Source organism: Phytophthora cinnamomi, assembly GCF_018691715.1.
Source record: "Phytophthora cinnamomi strain GKB4 chromosome Unknown Contig127, whole genome shotgun sequence".
Lineage (NCBI taxonomy): Eukaryota > Oomycota > Peronosporomycetes > Peronosporales > Peronosporaceae > Phytophthora > Phytophthora cinnamomi.
The window spans coordinates 998,114-1,022,136 of NW_027151060.1; the positions used below are offsets into that span (position 1 = coordinate 998,114).

General features: G+C 52.7%; 1 protein-coding gene across 2 annotated transcripts; it reads right to left on the reverse strand.

Moving 5' to 3' along the window:
- Nucleotides 1–56: 56 nt before the first annotated feature.
- Nucleotides 57–20,664, reverse strand: IUM83_07280 (T-complex protein 1, eta subunit; the record flags this gene model as incomplete). Of its 2 annotated transcripts, none has more annotated exons than XM_067931564.1 (5): nucleotides 57–1,256; nucleotides 1,320–1,841; nucleotides 1,933–1,996; nucleotides 4,093–4,241; nucleotides 20,077–20,664. In XM_067931564.1, 5 exons carry the CDS (start codon nucleotides 20,662–20,664, stop codon nucleotides 57–59), a joined length of 2,523 nt encoding a protein of 840 aa, XP_067780347.1. The 2 variants fall into 2 exon arrangements, with proteins under 2 accessions (XP_067780347.1, XP_067780346.1); XM_067931563.1 differs by having other exon boundaries at nucleotides 1,320–1,844.
- Nucleotides 20,665–24,023: the final 3,359 nt, after the last annotated feature.

Consider the following 24,023-nt stretch of genomic DNA (forward strand, 5'->3'; position numbering starts at 1 on the left):
GGTCCGGCCGCGTTGTCTCTACCTAAAGGCGCAGCAAATATCGGCCTGCGCGGCGCTTATGCGCCACCCTTGCCGCGGAAAGCGCGCACGCCGCGGCCCATGCCGCTGGGGCCTCCCCGGCCGCCGCCCATCATGCCACGCATGCCCTGGCCGCCCATGGCGGCGCTCATAGGCGCGCCGCCAGCAGGACCGGCCTGCGGCTGCTCCGACTTGGGGTTGCGCACGGTCTCGTCCACGGACAGGATGAGGCATGCTGCCTCCGTCGCCGCCGCGATCGAGTTAATCTTGTTGGCCGCAGGTTCCCACACGTGCGACTCGTATGTGTCACAGATGCCGCCCGTGGTGATGTCGACGCCGAACCACTTGCCCTCCTCGGGGTCCTTGAAGTGCTTCTGGCGCAGGCGGTTGAGGATGTCAGTCGCGTCGTGACCGGCGTTCTCGGCGATCTGGCGAGGGATAATCTCAAACGCCTTGGCGTAGGCGTTCACCAGCAGCTGTGCCTTGCCCTCGATGGTGCGCGCGTACTGGCGCAGGTGACGCGAGATCTCCATCTCAATGGCACCACCACCAGCCACAACCGTAGACGAAGCCACGGCGCGCTTCACAACCATGAGCGCGTCGTGCACAGATCGGTGAGCCTCCTCGATGAACTGCTCGGCACCACCGCGCAGCACAATCGTGGAGCTCTTGGCCTCAGCACACTCCATGAAGATGTTGTATCGCTCGTTGCCGACCTGGCGCTCCTCGAAGCGGCCACACGAGCCGAGCACCGACGGGTTCATGTCGTGCACGGAAGTCTGCACCACACCACCGGTGGCACGTTGCGTGCGCTCCATGTCGTCCTGCGCGACACGGCCGGCGCAGAAGAGGCCGCGGTCAGCGAAGTACTGCGTCGCCAAGTCACCCACAGGCAGCTTGGACAGAATAATTTGGGCGCCGCTCTTCACACACAGCTCCAGCTTCTCATAGATAATGTTCCACTCGGCGTCCACGATCGACTGGTACTTGGTGGGGTCGTCCAGACGCACCTCGGCGTTCTCCTTCTCCGACTTGAGCTCCAGCTCGACGTTCAGCAGCAGGATCTTCGGGTTCACGAAGGTCTTGGGCTGCTGCTCGAAGCCGGCGTACGAGAAGGTCTTCTTGAAAGCCACGCCCTTCACCAGGAACGAGTCCGTGACCGATCCGCCGGGCACCTTCTTGACGCCGACCATGCTGATGTCCAGGCCCTCGTCCAGGCTCAGCACCGCGTCGACAATCTACAAAAATAAAAAATGGTTAGAAAAAAAAATCCGCGACAAAGGACAAGTAGATGCCCGTACCATGGGGGAGAAGAACTGCTTGTGGCGCGAGATGAGCTTCGAGTTGAGCGCCGTGCCGCTGACGCGCTCCAGCATCTGGCGGCGGCCCACCTCGTCCGAGTCGGCCACGCGGATCTCGATGTCCTTGATCTTCTGCACGGCCAGCTGGCCGGCCTTGCGGAAGCTCTTGATGATCATCTGCGGGTGCATGTTCTCCTCGACGAAGGGCTTGGCCTGGCGCATGAACTCGGCGCCCAGCAGCACGACGGACGTGGTGCCGTCGCCCACCTCGGCGTCCTGCGAGAGCGAGATGTCCACGAGTGTCTTGGCCGCCGGGTGCACCACGTCCAGCAGGTTCATGATGGTGGCGCCGTCGTTGGAGATGGTGGTCTTGCCGCCCGTGTGGATCAGCTTGTCCATGCCGCGCGGGCCCAGCGTGGTGCGCACGGCCTCCATCACGGCCTGGCACGCGTTGATGTTGCTGATGAGCTGGGCCTTGCCCTGGCTCGTGTCCGTGCCTTCCTTCAGCAGGATGATCTGCGGCTGCTGCTCGGTCAGGCGGAAGGAAGCGGACGGTTAGCTGGGAGACAGGAGAGCAGGGAGGGAGGACAAGGGGAGGGAAGCGCGCGCGTACCATCATGCCGTTCATGGTGCGTCGAGGCGGCGGAGGCGGGGCGAGGCTACGACGTCGGGGCTCTCTGGCCAAGGAAGATTGGGGCACCACACACGAAATCTTGGAGACCAAATCGAACTTAGCGCAGATGGCAACTTAGTGGAGACCGAACTTAGCCGAGACGACAACTTAGTGGAGATCCTTTATATTAGGTTCTCCATTAAGTATGTCCTTAGCGCGATGCAGCCTCGTGAGGCAGGTTTACGCGCTCAATCCTGTACGGCAACTCCCCGAAACCAAGACCACGTTCAAGTTCAATTTCAAGTTTGTGTGACGTACCAGAGGTACCAACATCAGGCCACGGGAAGGCAGCAGGCGACCGAGGCGATGCTTGCCAGCCAGGGTTCGGTAGTAGACCGCAGAATAGTAGCGTTAGTAGTGCTATATCACTACTAATTAGTAGTGCTATGCTATAGTACTGGTGGTTTGGCCGATTAGTAGTGCTAATTGAATAGTAGAGAGAAAAATGCCATTAGTAGTACTGGTTAGCACTACTATAGTTCCCCAAACTTCAACCCATGTGAGATCTTCGAAGGGCGCGAAAATTGATGGCTTCGCGGCCTCCCCCTCTCGCTCCGTCGCTCATTTCTCGTTTTGCGGCTCAAGTAACACACCCATGAAGTGCGCTAAGATCGACTGCCATTGGAGCGAGATAGCGGAGACATCTCCTTGCCCTGTTTGTGGCGGTCAGGTACATCACTTGTGCAGCAATGAGCTCTGCACGAAGCCAGATGTCGACCTCTCAAAATGGTAACAATGCTGTGGTGATATCTTCGCGTATGATCTGTTCCCCTAACACTTTCTGAATGCAGGTTCTGCAGTCGCTTGCGTGTGAGCAGATTCTTCGATACTGGCTGTGATTTTTATAGGAGCTCACACCATGCAGCATGTCCGGTATCTCGTGTTCAAGGGACGCCACCGTGATAGATCTCGCGCAAGGAGACGCTGAGAAAGGTGAAGCATTGACGGGTGGCATACCGAATCACATCGTTCACAAGCTGCCTAAGAAAGGGACTGACTCGGTTTGGAATGTGATACACCGTTTAGAGAAGCCTACCGCCTACAGGGGCAAGACGTTCACGCACATTTACATGCCGTGTGCGAAGACGAAGACAGGGCAAGATTCGCTAGCAACGTGTCTAATGTCAAGACTCACGTGATATCCAAACACAAACAGCACGAGTTGGCGATCCAAGCTCAGCAGCATCGTCCGAGTCTCGCCAATCGCTTCATGGTACAAGTATCTCCCAAAGCAGAAGAGAAGCGCCAAGCCCCTCCCAAGTTTAGTGAACCGGCGGTGCAACCTACCAAGCGGCAAAAAACGTGGTGGAAAGCTCCGGTGACTCAAGAACAAAATTCGGGTCATATTTTGCGATGGCTGATCCGCGACGGTGCGTGTGCAAATAACTGATATGTCAAGTGATTGTGGATCTCATCAATGTGCTTTGTCTATCAAGGGCTGGCGCACAACATAGTAAGGACTCCGGCCTTGCATGATACCCTAGTACCCGAACATCGCTATCCCGTCCAGCAAGACCTACAACAGGATCTTTCGTTATGAACCCGCTAAGGACGAGGGTTGACAATGAGCGAGCGCAACGGCAGCTAATATTGCGCCACAATCGTCAGGAACTGAGGCGCATGGAGGAAAGCTGTGGTAGACGTCAAAATGGGTACACAGTGCTAATTAGTAGTGCTAATTAGTAGTGATACTACTTACGCCAAAGCCGTTCTACTATAATAGTAGTAGTGATATTGGATCAGATTCCGTTAGTAGTAGTAGTATCACTACTAACCTAAAATTCTCACTACTACCAAACCCTGTTGCCAGCACATAAACTGCTGCGACTGCGAGAAGTCGCTGCCCCTCGTTGCTCCGCGCGGCGGTGGTTGCCAACCACCAGTCACAGCAGCAGCAGCAGTAACAGCAGTAGCAGCAGCAGTAGAAAATGCAGCACTTGTAGCAGGCAGAGCAGAGCAGAGCAGCTAGTGACTCCTCACCACAGCAGCAAGGGTCCCAGGGCTGCGGCGCCGGGTGCCGCTGCTGCATAGCTCGGCACTCACTTCTGTATCCTCCAGCTGGAGCACGAGCAACCCCACCGCCCTGGTAGTTCCCGCCACGGCAACGCCGTCTCCTCCTCCTCCTCCTCCTTCTCCTCCTCCTCCTCCTCCTCCTCCTCCTCCTTCTCCTTCTCCTTCTCCTCCTCCTCCTCCTCCTTCTCCTTCTCCTTCTCCTTCTCCTCCTCCTCCTCCTCCTCCTTCTCCTCCTCCTGTTGTGTAGGAACACGCGGTAAATTATATATTGGCACACTTTCCCCACCAACAACACCCACCAAGTCACCGAAGACTCAATGGGCTTATTAGGGTTAGAACCTGAAGGCCCAGGAACTTTCCCTTGCACCGGGTTGGTGTTTCCTCTGTGCACCGAACTTCCGCTAGTTGACCGACGGAAGACTCGGCGTCACTGGCCACGAGCAAAGGCTAGCACGCTCTCACACACAAAATATATCTCGCAGGCCCTCAGAAGGAAGGGTCCCGGCCTTTTACGGCGTGATACGAGGGCGCCGGAGCTATACTCCGGCGGGAAGGAATAAATGGAGTGCGCTCTCGCTCCTCCAGTTCCTGGCGACGACTCGTCGCTACCAATACACCGGCTACTAACTCTTGGCCCTGCCAGGGATGAACACACGCTACACTAGTAGATGTGCCCACCGACAGTCATAATCCTACCTACCAGGTTTACCTTGGGCTGCAGGTCGTTCACTGCAGGCACCGGTGTCGCCCTTGTGTGGCTGGGAGGAAAAGCTGTTCTGTTATTGTTGCCCGAAGGCTTATCTTGTCTTCTCTTAAGTTTCCTATCGATCAATACAAATATCAAGTATAAACGCGTCCGTTTTTGGACGGCCATTTGTAACTCACGACTCTTCGGCGCTTTCTCTGCGACGTGGCGGCGTTACCGATGACTCAAACGGCCGCTGAAACGCCACCGACGACTGGGGACAGGCGCCGATGACACATAAGTTCGGATCTTGCCAGTAAGTTCGCACCGTACTTAGCGAGCTGCAACCGCCCACGCTTGACTTGGGACCGTCGACGAGTCATCGCCACCGACCAATTTAGGCCAATCAGCGACCGGAGCGTTTGGTCCAATGACTGACGATGGATTGTGACTTGCCAGTTGGCGCCGGCGTCTCGAGTCTTCTTCGCCCCTTGTCTCGCCTTCGGGTTTTGGCTTCAGCTTCATTTCCCGATGCCACACTCCCCCTCCCCCCCACCAGCACTACTATCGCCCTGTTGCTTTGACAGCTACACAAACGACACACGTACACGTCACATAGCACTTCTCAGGTTATGAGCCCAACTGCGCTAAGAAGAGGAGACGTGGGACCTACCAGTGATGCCGATCAACAGTCTCGTGGGGTCCAGCAGCCGACAGCAGACGAAGTGCCCTCGATGCGAAGTGTCGGTAACTGTGAAGAAGTTAGGGATTCTGAGCAGCAATCCGACCAGTCCCCAGGACATCAGCACCTGTGACGCAAGACAATCAGGCCTCGTCATTAGCTGAACCCAAGGATACGCGACGTCCATTGGCTAATTTGGCGGGAACGGCCACCTGGCAACTGGCTGTTAGCTCATTTCGAGAACGATCGCCCTCGCCTCAAGCACACAGAGGCGAGTGCTTTGGTAGCAATGTGGCGAGTGCAGCAACAAGCCTCGAGCACCGTAGCGACAATCTAGAGCAGGAGCGAGAAAAGATGAACCGCGTTCCAGCTGTGGTGACCCTGCAGATCGACCAAAAGCTCTCCAAGCCGGAGGCCTACCCCGCGTGTCCACTGCGAGTCCTCACCGGGCTCAACGTGTCAACCTTGGCACAGCTCGTCATCAGCAATGAGCCGATCAACGAAAGCTAGCCGGCGAGCGTAAGACAGTGTTGACTCAGCCGCAGTCACAGGCGAATGACCTGTTGGTCTCAACTATCTCCAGCGAAGTCCTGCTCCGCTGCAATGACATGGCAAACCTCGCCGATCCCGTGGAACTGTGGCGCGCCCTGAAGGAGGATTTCGGGTAGGACCGAGGAGGGAACACGATGTTGAAATGGGAGCGGCTCTACGGGCGGACGTTTCGCCCTGACGAGCCTGTAAGTGAGTACACTGCGGACTTGCTGCAGATGCAGCGTGATCTGGCCGAAAACAACGACCCGATCTCTGACCCTCGACTCGCCAAGATCATGCCCACCAAGGCTCATGCTATCTACCCGGTCATTGCGGACGAGGTAACCCAAAGGCTACGTCGTGATCCTAGCTACAAACAGTTCGTGATGCACGAGGGCGACTGGGAAATGCTGAAATCCAGTGCGTGCAGCGCGTTCCCGATAGCAGCAGAGCTGCCACTCCCGACTCAGCCACAGGCAAATGCAGTGCAGCAAACTCGCAGTAATGGGAAAGGGCCTCGTCGTTCTACGTCGAGCCAGTGTGGCAGCAAGTATGGTGGGAGCAAGAGTAGTGGGAGCTCCACCTCGAGCTCAACGATGAGTCATGTTGACCGAATGGCCAAGAAGAAAAGGAACTCATAATGCAATGCCTGTGGTGACAAGGATCACTGGCGAGGTGATCCGGAGTGCAAGCAAGGAAAGTGGTAGACTTCGCGCGGGACTGGGGACCATGCCGTGAAGTCATTCGGTGGTGTAGCAGGCCCGCCCCCGATAACACAACCATGTCGCGGAACGTGTGATGTCACGCGCAATGAACGAAGTGGGAAGTGGGGATCTGGGAGCTGACAGCAGTCAGCCGTTGGCGATGACCGACGTACGTGAGAACATCTCATCGACATGATCCGCAACCGTCACGAGGTACGAGACGTCACGATCACGGAGCACCTCACGGCGATGCCTCACCTCACGACGTTAATCACGGCGCTGCCTGGAAACGGCCCACCGGTCTCTGAGAAGTCACGCATGCACTACTTCAGGGATACCATGATACAGGACCCCGCGTGCGCACGTGCAAAAGGAAAACCCGCGGCCCTCAAATCCACCCAAGCGCAAGCACAACAACGAGGCGAAGAAGCCTGCCAAGTCTGACAAGGCAGCCAAACCTGCAACGGGCAAGTGGTCCAGTGTTACCGAGTGGGTGATCCACGTTCAGGTCCTCATTAATACCAGCAGGTCAAGAAGCTAGCGCTGACATTTATGTTTGCAACTTTAGCGAGTAGCCTAGGTAAAATGAGCGGTGGTTTCAGATCCACCGTCCGAGCGAGCGCCTACTCCGTTCACTCTCTTTTAAGCAGATAATAAAGAAGAGCAACCCCACTGCGCTACCTTATTGAAACTTCTTCCTTCCAACGCAGCTTCCTCGGAGTTGACCTCGCCCGACAAGAGAGAGGTTTGCTCTCGGTGTATGTGGCATCATATTGCGAAATAGTAGTCTCCGTCACGAATGAACTATTTGACAAGAATGAGCGACAATAAAATGGGAGAAGTCCTGGGTACACCTTAGCGCGTAGCGCTTCTCACAGCCGACGAAGGAAAGCGCTTCGGTCGATGCTGGCTAAGTTTAAAGGGATTACGGTACGGCCAGCGAGAGTGAGCGGTGACCAAGTGGCAATCACAGAGGGCATGACCGAGTATGCGCTCAAAAGTGACGAGCAGCACCTGGTGAGTGCTCACCTGCTCAAGAAAAACCTGCCGTTGCTACACAAGCTCGTTGCGTAAACCAAACTGTCCCAAGCAGTGCAAATTCATGGCTGTTCTTCCCCAAAGTTCTATCAACATGCTCTATTCCGCCTTGAAGAAACACCAGGATTATGCGTTAGTACAAATAGAAGCACTAGACCAAATACAAAATCAATTGATTACCATGGATTCGACGACGCGTGAAAAAACTGAACGCCAGGCTACAACAGACCTTGACCCTTTACAAATAACCCTGCTTTTCCGTTGATTCAAACTTTTGACCCCATTTTCCGTACCAACCTGCCAAAGGGAAGTCCGATGCATGGAGAACACGAGATGGAGCTTGTTCCGGGGCGCTATATCCCTCCCACAGTAGAGGGTTAGTCCAGAACAGGCTAGAAAACTAAAAAAATGGCTGAGGGAGATATTATAAAATGAGTTAGTTCGTCCTAGCATTTCCCCATATGGGCTGACACGAGACAACTGGAAATTTCCCTGGTGGCCCAGGCTCAGCTGCTCCCGGCCGATCCGGGAAGAGTGTGAAATTATGTGAAGCATAGAAGGTACGCACAGAGTGGCGTGCGAGTGGGACACCCGAGCGTGTTCCGCTCTGGTGTTGTGGAGATGTGGATACCCGGCAACGTATTACCCGACATGTTTGGAGGCGCGAGTTGCGCCCAGTCCAACTGCCGGCTTTGTTCGACGATGGGTATCCTGAAAGAAGAAGCCAAGAGCCCTCGTTGAATGTATCCCGAGGTGCCACCCGCCTTGACGGGCCGGAGCATCCACCAACATCAACTGCGACCCACGACCCGGAGAAACCAAGGCACTACTACTCTGAAGAAGCACGCTTACCACGAAGAGAACCACCATTCAGGCTGCTGTGCTGAAGGAGACCCTTAGCGAGCTTCGCTGATGTCGGGGATATCAAGCAACAAGATGAAATGAAGTGCCCGAGCTCGTAGAGTTGTACCAGCCAGGATTGATGATTGACCACCCGAATGGAGAATGTGTCACCCGAATGGAAGGCGTCCTACCTGAATGGACGAAGTTCAGGAAAAGAGAGCCGAAACCAACCCGAATTGACTCAGAACATCACGAATGGAGACCGGATCAAGTAACCACCAGTGAGTGAAGCCCCAGGAACGTGCCCGGTCAGCGAAGACATCGACCAAGGTGACGCTCAAGCGCCAGTTCCGAATGTGATTTGATATCACTATGAAGAGCTAGCTAGTCCGCGCCCGAAGTGTGGGCAGCGCTGCAGATCCCTACGTCAGACCATAAGTCCCCCCGGCATCTAGTGATGCGGCTGTGTGGTGATGTAATTCCACTAAAATCCTCGCTACCGTTCGGTACGAGGTTCACCAACAACACACGCTTTCCTAGTAGGGTCAGCTGTTGTTGGATCAAAACCTGAAGACCAGGAACGATCCCTTACACCGAGTCGGTTGCAAGCACTTCTGTGCGGCAAGGTTATCTTCGGTCAACCAAAACCTGCACCACCTAGCCACGAGCGAGGGCTAGGATGCACTATAGCGCTCCCGCGCAACCCTGCAGTCCCTCAGAATAAAGGGTACCGACTGGTAAGGCCTAATACAGGGGTGACCGAGGTAACCTTCGGTCGGTAAGTAAATACACTCGGGGACACACCCGTCCTACAAATATATAGTGAACGACTATATATAATATCGCTCCTGCCTCCGGCCACGCCAACTCTTGGCCTAGCCTACGTGAACTCTCAGTCAAGTAACCTTAAGCTCCCCAACAGGCATCCCCACGCAGCCGAGCGTGTCCAGGCACTACAATACGCTAACAACGCTTACCGAAGTCGGACTTGATCCTGGTTAGCTTTGGGGGAAGACTGCTCTTTTTTTACAGAGTACCTTGAGGTCCCGAGGACCTCTTCTCGTCATCTTATGGTTAGTCCTATGTCGCAATACAAATATCTAATATAAACGAGTCTCAACGAGACAACCTCGGACTCATCAAATGGTGACCGAGGCCGTGTTTGTTGGCGAGATAATGCACATTATCTTCGGCATAATGTGCATTATGCCGAGCAAACACGTTTTCCGCTGATATGCATTATCCCCACATAATGTGCCTTATCACAGATCACCTAAAAGGTGATCTGTGATATAGCCGTATTATGATTATGTGGTGAAGGGTCGCGCATTTCGAAAATAGCCGACCAGGACAAAGATCTCAAGTAGCACCCCACGTCACGAAGTTCGCATGGAATCTGGATATGGAGAAGCACTTGCTCGAGCTGGTGTTGTCTCCGAGAAGGGGAGGGACAGCGGGGAAAAGCATGAAGAAGAAGACGTGGAAGAGCATTGACGATGCGATGACGGCACGTTTCAAGTGCGATATGCAAGGTAAGTTCACCCATTTTCTCTGGGGTTTGTTGGTACTGTGCTTATCAAACGTATGCTCAGGAAATGCCAACGAAAGTATCAACGCCTCGTGGCTCAGTACAAGACGTATCGGTTTGTCAGTGGTCTAAACGGCGTTGGTATTGAGCCTGGTACGAACTAAGTGTCGCTCGATCCCAGTGTCTGGGAAGATCGGGCTAAATCGGCCAACGGGAATACTCAATCCATACTACAACGTTTCGGCTTCCCCCACGTCGATGCGTGTGCTCTGCTTGCTGGGGACTCGGTGACTACGGGAGAAGGCGGAGGTTCGCCTGCAGACTTTGCTGCAACTACAGCAAATCAAGCAGCAGGAACTACTCCTGGTTCAACGATTCCAAGCCACCCAAGCGGCGACAGCGAGTATCGCTGGGAGGCGACACAACTCCCCTCACTACCGCTCGATGACAAAGTTTGTCGCATCCGGACAAGCATCGTACAGAGAATGCGTAGGCTTGCAACATCAGCAGCTTCATCTTCGTCGCCCCCCTCCATGGCGCAAAGAATACGACCTTTCGGTTCTCAGAATGATTTTACGCACAAACACGCCCAGCCCAATTCACATTATGATGTAACCATCGTATGGAGGATAATAGGCAATTACGATAATACGCGTTATCGGCGAACACGGCCCGAGACTTTGCGAATAAGTACGACTGAGTCTACACTACTAAGTCCGACTGTACCAAACTATTGGTACAGGCTGAATGCGAGTCCTCGGCCGTGGTTGTATTGTGTTTTGCAGCTCTTTTGGTAAATCGGACTCTGTGAAGTGCCTCCGCTCATCTGAGGGATAGGTATACAGCTACGAATTACTGATCGAACAACAGGTATTTAGTAGAAATCCGACCAATCAGATTACATTGCATCCATTGGTGTGAGGGGACTCTGGCAGTACCGACGGAGCTACCGCTGCAGGCGAGTTTGTCCGATTGGGGCGCATTTTGATGACATTCGGGAAATTGCGATCAGAGGACTGGTGTAAGCGGACAGCAGAATTCATGACCTTTTCAATCGACATGCGATGGCGTGCTATAGTTCTGGTTTACGTATACAGCGTGGATATTAGCACGGTGAGCACAGTATTAGGAATGTCGATACGTAGTCTAGAACGTTGGTACAAACTTTTTAAGACTACCGGCAATGTTGCAAGCCATCAGCTACACAAGAACAAGACATCGCGATGGCCAGCAAACGTGTGTAGTTTTGTCAAAAGCTACGTTAAAGCTAACCCTTGCTTTACTGTGAAGAGCTGAGGCTCGAGCTTCGAGCAAATTTTAGGTCTACACAACCTCTCCGACTCCACCATTTGCCGTGCATTGCGGTTTGACTTGCGTCTTACGCACAAGGTGGTGACAAAGAGATCTAGCGAGAATGCTCCACGAGAGCGACGCGAGTATGCAGAGCCTTCTGCCATACTGCAGTGGCCCTGATCAGTTGGTGTTTGTCGACGAAATTTCGAAGGATGCACGGCATTTTGCTTTTGCTAGGTGTATTTAACTTTGTTGCTAATTTGTGCTGTTGTTCAGGTCTGTATTGCGCAAGTATGACTGGTCCGCTCGAAATACGGCAGCAAACGCGACGCTTTCTTTCACCCGTGGTACCCGGTATCAGTTCTTGCTGCACTTGATGTTACGGGATTTTTTGCGTGGGGAAACGTGGAGAACACATTTACTCGTCAAACATTTCACGTCTCGTTCAAAGCCAAGGTTCTGCCATTCCTAATCCCATGTCTACTACCGCGATCGATAATGGTCATGGATAACGCGAAGATTCACATGTATAAGGAGCTTCAAGAAATGGTGAGCGCAACGGGTGCTCTACTCTTTTTTCGTCCGCCGTACTTCCCAGACCTCAATCCAATCGAGGTCGCCTTTTCGCTTTTGAAAAGATGGATACAACGCCACGGCGAGTCTGCATTTCGTCAAGACCCCCTCGCCTTTCTCAATGTTGCAATGTATTGGTGCACGCGGAAGCAGGAGCTAGTTGGAGAACAATTATACAAACACTGTGGCTATGGCGCAATTCAGCTTTCAATTAAGAGCAAAATTTAATGAAAACATTTGTTCTTGTGTCGTTTTATCCATCTTGTTGACGGTGACCGACGTCCTCCATATCAACCTCCGGATCGGGAATAGCGGTGGTAGGTGGCGATCTGTACGGTGAGCGCAGCGAATACGACGGTAATCCAAGTGCCAGCCTCAAGTCGGCGATATTCAGTCTGAGAGGAATGGGCGTCCCCTCGAACATGACCCTGACGACATGATACTCGCTGTTGCTAACATGGTTCGCTTCACCTTGTGGAGCTTGCATAGCCACTTCTTGCTGATCAATCCACTGTAGCTGCCTAAACGTCGTATCATCCGGTGTCTGAATAGGCGCTTCATCTGGTAGTCTAGCTTGGCGAACGCTCATGAAGCGTAGGATTGCTGGACCAGCATCAATTGCATGTTCTCGCACAAATACTGCGATTCAAGGCGCCTGCTCTTCGACGCGAGCTGCTGTGGCTCGGCGGAGTGTAGTAGCCTGTTGGGGACGAGGGACATACACGAACACCATCAGTCGAAAATCAGCTTGGCCGTTCTTGCGGAGTCGAGCCGTGTGCCATGCAGTCTCCAGCTGCACGTTGAACTCGAGCTCTCCTGCTTGGATCACGGAAAAATCAAGCTGGGGGGCATTGTTGCTCGGCTTCAAATACAGGTCAAACTCTTGGCGCCACACGTTTGGTAGGTGACGGCCAAACATCTCCTCAACACCACCGCGCAGACCTCTATAGCCAGTCGCAACCTGGAAGATGAAGTTGATAGGAGCTCATTTATCCCTGCAAGCAGGTAAAGGGTCTCCGGTTTTTACCGTTAGTCGCACCTGCAGCTGATCAGGGAGCGGTACTCTGGAGCTTGCATTGCGATGTCGGTGATGAGAGTTGAAATGAACTAGATCGGAGCACCACAAAAAACCCGGTTTTCAATTAGAACTATCTTCCGGCTCTGATGCCATCCTCTACCGATTTTGGCATAGCAACACGCATCCTCTACCGATTCCTGTATAACAACAAACATCATACATTTATTAGCTCACACGGTATAAATCCATGGCCTGAATAGTAGCAGCATACCAGCATCTGCGTACCGGTGCGCCTTGGTGACGGGAGCTTCAGTGAACTGCAAGTCAATGTCCTTCTACCGCTTCACCTGCACCGGTTGTAGCAGATGCTCGCCACCATCTTGTTCTAGTAGCTGGTCTATTCGCCGTCACCGCTGCAGCACCTGCTGCCCGCATGGGCGTGACTTTGCGGCGGGAGCTTCAGTGGTGTGCCAGGTATCGTCTTGCCCAGCTTCTGGTGTAGCTACTGCGTCCTGAAGGGTGCCACCGCATCGTTGTGGTGATCGATCTACTCGCCTTTGTCGTTGCAGCACTAGCGGCTAGCATACGCTCGTGTCCGGCAGCAGGGATGCCAAGGAATACTGCTAGATATCGTCGTTGTTGCAATTCTCGGCCTCTCGGTCATCTGCAGACCACACATATAGGTACCAAGCGTAAGCTGTGCACAGTAGCAAAATAATACCCCCAATTGCTCTAGCTGGCTTACCTGGTCTGCTCGTAGCCGCGTGGGCAGCGGCAGGAGAACCGGCGACAACGGGTCGTGAGATCCACCCGACCAGTAAGCCACTGCGCTCTGAGTGGCTGGCAGCGGGCCGCTGGCAGTGGGCTGGTTGCTCTATCCCCGAACGATTTGGTAGGATCGCGAAGTCAGATTAGAATACCCCAAGTGGGGCTTCAAGTCAGATGAAGACGGTTAAAAAGGAGCGCAAAATGACAGAAAAGCACAAAAATAGGCCCGCCGAGGCAGCTGTCACTACTCGTCACTGTGGCGCGGGGAAAGTACACATCCAATCGCCAGCCGGGGTTCCATTACACCGAAAACCCCGAGACATTGCGGTGGCAACCGCAACCGGGTCTACCGGTGCAATTTTCGGAGGAGGTGCCCCCCCCCCCCCACAACTGCCCCCACCTCGGCGCGAACTACTGCACTGACGAGCGTCTAGGCGTTTCGGTCTCGCTTCTCGCCATGTCGCGCCTGATCTCCGACGTGACCGCCCGAGCTTTCCGCTGTTCCGGCCTGGTACGTCCATTGCTGCCGTGGCACCCCATCTCCACGTGAACGCTCGGAGCTGACTCTACCCGTTTCCCACGTGCTGCAGGGTGCTGTCGAGGTACTGACCGAGGCTTCCGAACCCAGCAGCGGTCCGTCAGCCTCTTCGGTCCAAGTGCCTCCACCGCTCGCGCCTGCGGGCGCCTCGGCTGTCCAAGAAGCAGCTCGTACGCCACCGACCGCGGCTAGTTCGCCGCTTCTCGGGCCTCCTCCTTCACCGCTGACTCCACCACAAAGTGCCAGCGCTCCTCCGTCGCCAACTACCGCGCCTTCGATTGCGTTGGCTACTCGCGGGGCGTCTGTGGGGCACGAAACTACCACTCCGCGCACTGAAGCACCCGACAGCACCCCGACCGAGGTTCAGTTGCCCGCTGCTGGCCCCGAGGATCCACTGCTATTGCAGCTGGCTCGGCTCGTAGTGGGCGTTGTTCGTGCCCCACCTGCGAGGCTTGACAAAGTCCTGGACCGGCGTCCGGAGGCGGTCGCTAGTGTCGGTGAGGTGTTGGTGGCTGCCGTTGCTCCCCACCGACTCCCTCTCACTGATTCCGAGGAAATCATCGGCCTGCGTTGTGAGATCGAACGGCCCACTGATACCGAAGACAAGTTGGCCAAGGCGGTCTAGATGCGTGAGCGCGGGCGGAAATGTTGCCGTTCCAAGCGTCTTCGGACTACAATAGCGCCGCCAACGCCCTCTAAGACCTCGGTTTGAATTGGTTTGTTGACCTGTTGCTGACACTCAGTCGGCGTCCTCTCTGGCTCACTGGGTACGTTGAACGCTGGCCGTGGCTCCGCAGCAGCTGGTTCGGGTTCGGCGACGAGTCCAGATCGCGCGTCGGCACCCAGCGGTGCTTGAGTCGGTTGTTGCTGGCACCCAGTCGGTCTTCAACTTGAGCTGGTGCCGCCGCTCATTAAAACTAGCGATCATCCTGCGGCACAGGAAATGACCAAGGCTCATTGATGAAAGGGATCATACCAAAACAAACCTAGTCCAGACCATGAGCTACGACTCGCGCCGCCGAGACGACTCTCACGGGTACGGAGGATCGCGCAGTCGCACGCCCGGCGACTACATCCAGCGCGACCAACAGCAGGGCTACAACCAGCAGCGCGGCGGGGGTGGCTATCACTCGCGCTCATCGGGCTACGACCGTCGCGGCGACACAAGCGACCGGCACGGCCGCAACTACGACCAGCGCGATGACTATCACTCTACTCTCTGCTCTTCAAACGCTTTACACTATATATATTCTTAAGGGACATCAGGGATGGGTAAGATATATATACAAAAGTTGCCAGAGAAGGAAATCGTCCAACCATGATTCCATCAACTTTTAACGGGGAACAAATTGGAAGCTTGCAAAGTGGAAAAGTTCTGAAAAAAAACCCTGTAAGTTGCCCCCCTCCAAATGGCTCCCTATCCGGCCCTATCTAAATTCTTACAAATCGGGGGCAACTTGTTGAATTAATACTATAAAGCCTTGGTGGGCTTGCCTCCGCTACTTGATGACCTCTTCACTAATGGCGATATGCCAGTCCGTATGTCGTCTAAGGCGTGTGAAAACGCGGATGGAAACCGAGGGGGTCGGACCTATCGGCTGAGATTCTAGAAAGGCCGAATTCAGAAAACAACATAGCAAACGCGTTGCCGTTCGAGTCTGATATCGGTGAGACAAATGCCGATCATGCATTTCTTGACTCGACCTTGCTCGCCAATCCCCACGACTGTATTGTGATCATACCGGCACCACCAGAGGATACGTATCTATCTGAGGAAGCAGCTATTACACCTGCGTATAGTTGGACGAGAGCCCATAGATTCAACGTAACAAAATGGAGAGCGTTTAGAACGGACTTCATCCTCGTGAAGTTTGGAAAAGTGGTTGCGACTACGATCAGGCTGGAAAACCTAAATGCACGCAGCGTTTGACGGAAGCAGACCGCCAAAGGCCAATGCGCGGTTGAATTGTCCAATGAAGATTATAGTACAAGCCGTGTCCAAGGACAACTCGCACGACCCTTGGTAAATTGTACACCCTCGTTAGCACAGTTGAGTGCTCAACAACCCCCTTTCGGAACATACTCGTGTTCATCCCGGGCAAAGGCAACGAGCCGCTGCGGCGACGACCATCGCTGCAGATACCTCTCTGCAGGGTAGGGTAGAAGCACAAACAACCGCCAAGATCACTACAGGTAACATGCCTTTGGTTTCTTACGCTTGGGTTTGGGATTGGGGCTGGGCTTGAGTCCGCGCTTTCCAGGTTCGGGTGGGTACTATTAGATGGGAGGTACTAGAATACTTAAATCCTTCGCTAGTGTCACATTAGCAGGCCAGGGCTTAAAGACAACTATGTACATATCCCGGAAGGGTTCAATAGAAAGGCGCTTCGCATCGTACAAACTATCGCGAGTCTGTCCTTCTTTCTCGGCGGCGATGAAAGCGTGAAAGCACGGAAATTCCGAGTCTTGCCAGTTGTCACAGGTGCATTCCCGAGCTGGAAGATCGACAAGTCTCCATGGGTGAATATATCCTGGTCTTTTGGGGCTTCCACAGAATCGAACATTGTACGTCCCCTTCATGCATGGGGTTATCGTGTACTGTCCGCCTATGCCAATCAATTCCTGACGCTTAGTGGCGAGAACTGGAACAATGCCTGATGCTGGAGATTTTGTAAGCCTCTTCTCAGACAAGTTCACCTAACTTCCCGAAGTACAACGCGAACACATCGAGGGGTTTTGCGCTTCGGCAGTCATTTCCAATCCAGTGGTTGGCTTGCTCAGGTAGATTTGAGGTTGTTGCGTCGTGTGTGGGCAGTTGGTAGTGTTCTTGATAATATAATTTAACCCAATCGCGCCATGTCGTTAACGAATCCACGCTCTTCCCCGGTGAAGGAGATGCCGTTGGAGTTGATATTGCCCTAGATATAGCGGAGGCAGAAGCGATGACCAGCCAAAGGGAAAATTTCTGTAACCGCAGATGATAGTCCTTTTGCCGGTCAGGCCCTGCCGTAAAACGCTCTACTTCCGGCGGCGCGTCGCGGACAACTTTCAAAAACCACATCCAATAATCGTAGTTCTCCACGGGAACGAGACAAAATGCAAACGGCAAGATGTGGTTGCTGTAGTCTTTTGGCGTAGCCACGAGGAAAATATCATAGTTGATCATGTCGCCATTCAAAGGTGCCCTGTCATACCCAAAGAAGCGACGTGCCATCTTCCCAACCCGGATCCCTATAGAAAGAACGAAGGACGCTTGCTTGAATGATCCTTTCCATTAGTCAGTGACCGCATGAAACAAAACACAGAGGGACTCTAAGCCGGATCGAGGCACGCAGTGCTAGCAAGAATTGCAATTCGCAACTCGCCTATCGCACCACCTATCGCACCAGAGGCCATTTGGACACGAGATCGCTCGTGAAACTGGTCGTCGTGAGCGCTTCCTACTTCCTTGAAGACTGTGATGTGCTTGCGATGCTAAGTCAGCGACTAGCAAACGGGGAGGGGCGTCTGCGCTATGGGCGCCATCTTACAGAATGCAATGGACACGCAGGTTGCAACAGACACGCTGTTCAAATATACAAGCTACAGTGAAGAGAAGCTTCACAGATATTAATTATGCGGGCAGTCTGTCATCTGCCAAGATTGGCCCTGTTCCTGTTATGACCGTCTTTGAAAATGGCCCTCCTTAGCTTCACTCTTCTAATGAGAGTAGTTGCAGTGGTTACGATACGCTGTCATCGAGGAGGAATTTCCATGCTTCAACCTGAAGCACTGAGATTTGTGAAAAAATCACCTCACGTTACAAGCACTGACTTCAGTGCTTTTATTGATTATTTCATGCGTTACTACTTAGAGACATGCATGTTCAGCGTACTAACGGGTCTGTTTCGCCCTGGGCTGGCAAAACCAGTGGAGGGGCTCACCATTCTACAACTCGCCATAACCCCTCCAAGCGCAAGCCAGGCAGGCCTAAGACCCGAAAACTCAAAACGTGCTGGAGGTGCCACAAAACTTTGAGCTTACTTACAAGCCCAGCGTGTTCCTCCGGCGCAAAAGTGGATGCGGTCCACAAGCTTCCGCGAAGAAGCTAGAAAAACGGAATGTGTCGAGCAAGGTGCAGTACATAATAAACAGCTCGACTGGTGGGAAGGGCAAGAAGGGAAAGACGACGAAGATGAAAATCCAGTCCGTCTCGTCTGGGTGCAACATCCTAACAATTTAAAGCGCGCTAAGGCACTTGTGACGCTAGACAGGTCGACTGTATTGGATTCACGCTAAATCTGCAGCACCAACTCAGTTGTAAAAGTAGTAATGTCGTAGTACTATGCTTAGGAAGTATGATATTCTGCTTAATCTACTAATACATTCCTTTCTTGCTCCAAAATGGTCACCATCGGCAATGATCCCATTGGCTCGTGTTGACCCAACCCGAGTCAGGTCTTGCCTAATTCTCTGTAATTATAGCTCCAAATACGATCTTAATTAGGCCAAACCTTCAGGTTTGAGGCCAAAAGTCATTGCGCACACAATAAGGGTTATTGCTGATAGATTATATGAGTGCTATTTTAGATTAAGTGGATTTAAAATGTTAAAGTCCACTACGAACTTGTTTTTTAACGATAAAATCCAATTCGACACTAACAGAAAATTGAGCCCCAGCACATCCCGCGGATTCAAATGCAGTATATTAAAGTTAAAATGCAAAGCTGCTGAATGCAAGATCCATGTAACTATTGTTTGTTCTCGGTCCTCCTTAGGTTGTTGTTACCGTAGTTTCGGGGTTAAAAAGTCGTGCTTATCACAGGAGTTATGAAACACCAAGTTGTAGGTTTCGGCTACAATCTACTATAAAGGAAACGAAGGGGAAGCGTTTCGGAGGTTTTGAATTCGAAAGCGCAAACCTCATTCATGCAACTTCCTCATACCCACTCCGAACGACCTCAAGCGCCCTTTCATCGTTCACGCCTGTACTTCATCACACCTGCGACTCCAAAGAAAGTTCGATGGTATGGAGACGTTCCGTTCATCCTCGAAGCATCCGACCTAGCCGAAGCCAAGGACATGGGTCTTTTGAGCCCAACTGTTGCTATCCAACTAACGGATCCGACAAAGGATGACTACGGTGTCGCCTATGCTCGTCGAGGCTACGTGGGTACAGAGTACCATGGATCACAAAGGCAATCCGGGCACGGCGCAAGGCATTTGCGAGATGATGTGGTTTCCAGCTGGTGGTACAGCACTTCAGCAGCAAAGGCAATGGAGGTGACAACACGAAGTACGCGTGCACGAAACTCAACGGTCAGCAATTCGTTGGCAAAGATGCACCCGAACAAGCGATTCGCTGCCCGTTCTTCATCAACGTCAGCGGATGTTATGGGTTTTGGAAGGTTTCACGAGCCAATTTCTGCCATAACCACATAAAGGATATTGGATTTTCAGGCCGTCTGGTCGCAGACGGTACTGTCGCTCGACCGCTGAAAGACAAGAGAAATACGACGCAGTGCGTCAAAGAGTGTACGGCTTTAGCAGAGACAAATATGCTTCCGGTGTACAAGGGCTAGGCCGACCGAATGACAGGCTAAGCCATCTTGGTGTTCCTGGCTGGAAAGGGTATCAAGGTTTCATTTTCGTCAGTGTCTCGAATCAAACGGGCTACCGACGATGACAATCTTGTTGAACGCTTGGCTAGTTGCCAGAAGCTGGAAAGCCACCTGAAACTAATGCTGATAAAAAAAACGGGTTCAATCTGGCAATTGGAGATGGAGGCAGCCACGAACTCGCGCTCCTCATGGCGTCGCAAGCTGACCTTCAAACCAAGTGGCACTATTTATGTGACCGTTTAAACAGTAATATCGGGCGACGTTTCGTACTTCAGTTTTCAATCTGCATTCCTCCACCGTCGTCTCGGTCCACCCCGCTGTGCGGTGAGACCGACCCGCCAGTCGCCACTGCCACCCGTCGCCCATGCACACCAACACGGAACCGCCGTTGCCGCCAGTGCTGCCGACGACGGCAACGGCCACAGCGCCGGTGTCACCACCGCCCACGGACAGCTCGATGTTGCCTCCTCCGCCGCCCGTCGCCGCAAACGTCGTCAGGCGAACGGACCCACTCGACGCCTTGGATGCATCACCGCTCGCCAGAGACAGCGATCCGCTCGTACCGGACGGCGCAGTCCACGCGACTCGTCGCCGCTTGTGGTACTGGCGCTGAACCCGGCTCCGCCGCTCACGCGGATGGACCCGCCCCTCAGTGGCCGCGGCCAGCTCGATCGATCCTCCATCTAGGCCATTTGTGCCCGACCCTTCTCTCGGCCACAATGGGGTCAGCAGCCCGGACGCCGCCGGCAGCAACAGCATCACGTCCACGAGAACATTGACACTGGGCGGCGTGACGGACCCGAAGACCGCGACATGGAGCAGCGGGCTCACGCCGACGGATCGAGATGGTACGCTCATTCTGCTTTTGGTGTTCAAGAGCTGAATTCTGATCTAACTTTTGTTATTTTTTTTGGTGCTGTGTGGTATATAGATAATGTAAGCAGTATAACAAGAACCGACTTCCTACAATTGAGGTAGTATTTGTTGATTAAAAATGTATATATGTGCATTTGTATATTATTGTACGCACTTGGGTATGAATACTGTTGGACCACAACTGTTTGGAGCGAAATGCCACCAAGCAGTGGGAGCACTAGACGAGCGACAGCCATCTAATGTCCAGGGTTTCGCAAGGAAGCCAACGTCTTCCTGCGAGATATTTCGAGGCTGTCGCACTCCAAACACCCGGCCAGCCTAGTGTGCGACGAGCTCAAACGAGATCCGAGTAGTGAATGTTCTAAGCTCATACACCACATATGCGCTATTGGTGTGTTTGAAAGTTCAAATTCGGCACTCAACGAGAGTTACGATGCATATGTTCTTTTAACTACAATGGGTTTTCTCGAATTTCATTGAGGTTACTCAACCATTGGAGCCGATTCCTGTACTATTGGCATGGTTTGGTGTGGCGTCGCCAATAGGAAGCCTTGTCGTCGTATTTGGACGCATCTAGCACGCCTGCTGGACTCAACGGATGATTCTACGAGTTTTAGGTTTGTATTTCATCACCTTACAACGGTATTTCGATAGTATCTTCCATTCTTACTGGTGGAAAGGCCCTGTCATGGCAACTTGCTATTCGCAAGAAGCAATGCGGACTGATTCACGTCACGGCACCAGTGCCACATGTTGTGTTCTGTAGCAAGAGGAAGTTCGTCGTGGTGTCCGCAAGTGGGACGACCATGACATCTATCATGCTCGTTGCGTTCGAGCTGCTGGGGTAAATGATTTCGGCCGTTTCAACTACTTCAATTATGTAAGCACCGGCGATATACCTATACATCTCCATATTCCTCTGGCCTGTGGTGCCGTATTTGGCTGTCTGCAGCTGACTAAGCCCTCAGCGTTCGAATCAGTGCGCAGGCATGGTGGCTAACTTGGAGCCCGTGGACTCCAAGGGCTTTAGCTCCAAAAGTCGCACACTACTCGATTAAGTGCGCTCATAAGATTCTCACATTCCAAGTTTAATACTGCGAAATGTAAGATCAAAATAAAGTCTGAGCTACTTCGTAGTTTTATACACAAGTCGTTCTCCAATTTTAGTATCGCCAATATAGAAAAATGTGAACCAGCGTATCCTGTGAAGCTTACGATTTCAAATAATGGTGTGTTGACAATCCAATAATTACACCAAGTCTAATCCTAGATGCTTATCAACGACGTTGTTAGCGAAAGCGTATCTCATTCGCGTTACGGTGGAGAGCTTCATCCTATTGGCCGAAGGTGCTGTAAATGTCGATAGCTACACACCTCGCTCTTCCACACACAATCATATTTACCAGGCATCCAGCGAGGCAGGTAGGTCGTCATGACTACCCGCCCAATCCAGCTCACCACTCGTAGCACTCCAAAGGATACGCCAGCACGTGGTCACCTTGATGGAGACCAAGTCCGTAGCGCCTGTACATCACTGAACACGAAAAAAGCCTATAGAAGCTACACCAATGGCATCACTACATGGATCAAAGCGACACAGCAATCTCCAGAAATTTTTTTCTGCGCTGACGGAAGTTTCAATCTCGATGGGTTTCTCCCTGAACATTTTGAGGCTTTTCTATCGCATAAAATGAACGAAAGCAAGATCAAGGTAACTACGCTTAGTGGCTACAGAAGTGCGCTAAAGGATGTTTATCGTCAGAAGCGAATAGACCTGCCTACAGAGTACTTAGATGACCTAAAAACATTTTTTAGAGGCCTGATGAGGGTGGAGACGGATGATGATCAAGAAGGACGCCCACGAAAACCAGGCAAAGAACCGCTCACATTCTCTCTGTACATGCAATTGGCGCTGCGAACTTTGACCCTAAGTGACAATGGCTTTGCGCATTTATTCCTGCTAACGCAATGGAATTTGATGTGTCGCTCCAAATCTGTCGAAACGCTCCATATCGCGCACGATTCGCGACCTCCTGCAGGAGGCTGGGCTGTGGCGTGCACACGAAGATATCCAGCAGATGACAGCGCGATCTGACCCATGCAACATTGTGTACCGTTGGAAATCCAATGGGCGCTTCCACAGGATGCCCAAAGCGTTCCGTTTTTCAACAGCTAGATGCGCTAAGCGTATGGCGCATTTGGTCGCTCGGTCATCCTGCCGCGGGGTATCTTCTATTCAGAGCACTGCAGACGTTTGATTTTACCAAATCCAACCGCAATTTTTTTCCGAATGGACAGTGCTAGTACGCCACATCGTGGCCGGTGTCGAGGCAAGCACAGGACAATCAATGCAAAGACCGTCTTCTCAGCAGGCTACAGATGATTTATTCCTCGTTGGTAAGGCCAATATCCCGTTAAAACAGCCCAGGTACGCCGAGAAACAGCGGCCGGATCGCGCCGTCGCCACTCTTCGGCAAATCAGGCAAGCCATCCATGAAGCCAACCCAGAGGCTCGACGTGTTTCATTTCCCACCAGAAATAGTAGTAGGGCGAATAAGTAGATGCTAGTCTGCAAGTTAACGCTGTCAACAACACACAAAGCACCCATGTTAGCCACAATAAAGCGCAGATCGTCGCAGCTTACCTTCAGTCTGCTCGCTAGCGTGCAATTTCTATTCTGAGTGTTAGCCAATAGGATATCGCGTCTTTTTTTATCTTGTCTGTGTTACCCGATCTCGACACAAGTCATTGACTGATTTGCAGTACTGCGGCTAATCGCACTCTTCAACTCTACACCTTTTCTCAAGTAAACTGATCGTTTTTTCAAGCAAAGTGGTTTTTTGATATATTTTTCCCAACCAAAGTGGTTCGATGGCGGGAAGAAAACCAACCACTGGGTGCTTGCATTGCTGTTCGCCGCCACCGCGCCGTTGCCTTCATTCGCGAATTCACTACTCCGTCCGAAGCCCTTCACCAAGACAATGGCCCCGCAGTCCTCACCCTTGACCCCTCGGACGCCCCCTCCGATCTCACGCGAGGCCACGCAGGTCGAGCGCGCCAGCGCCAAGAAGCGCGTTCTTGACGCGACACTGCTTTAAGACCATTTGTTTGTACCGTGGTCATATGAAATTTAGCTGTGTTTAAAAACATTAAATCCGCAAATGCTCTGATTCTCATCAAACTTGGTGAAGTTTGCCGTTAGTATCTACAAAGTCTCTTGACGAAGTGTGGTTTCTGTATGCCGACTCCTTCACGCGTGAACATCTCGCTCACCAACCTTGCTCCTCGTGCGACCAAACGGCCAGGTTGTTACCCATTTAGCTTACCCACTTTGAAGCGTC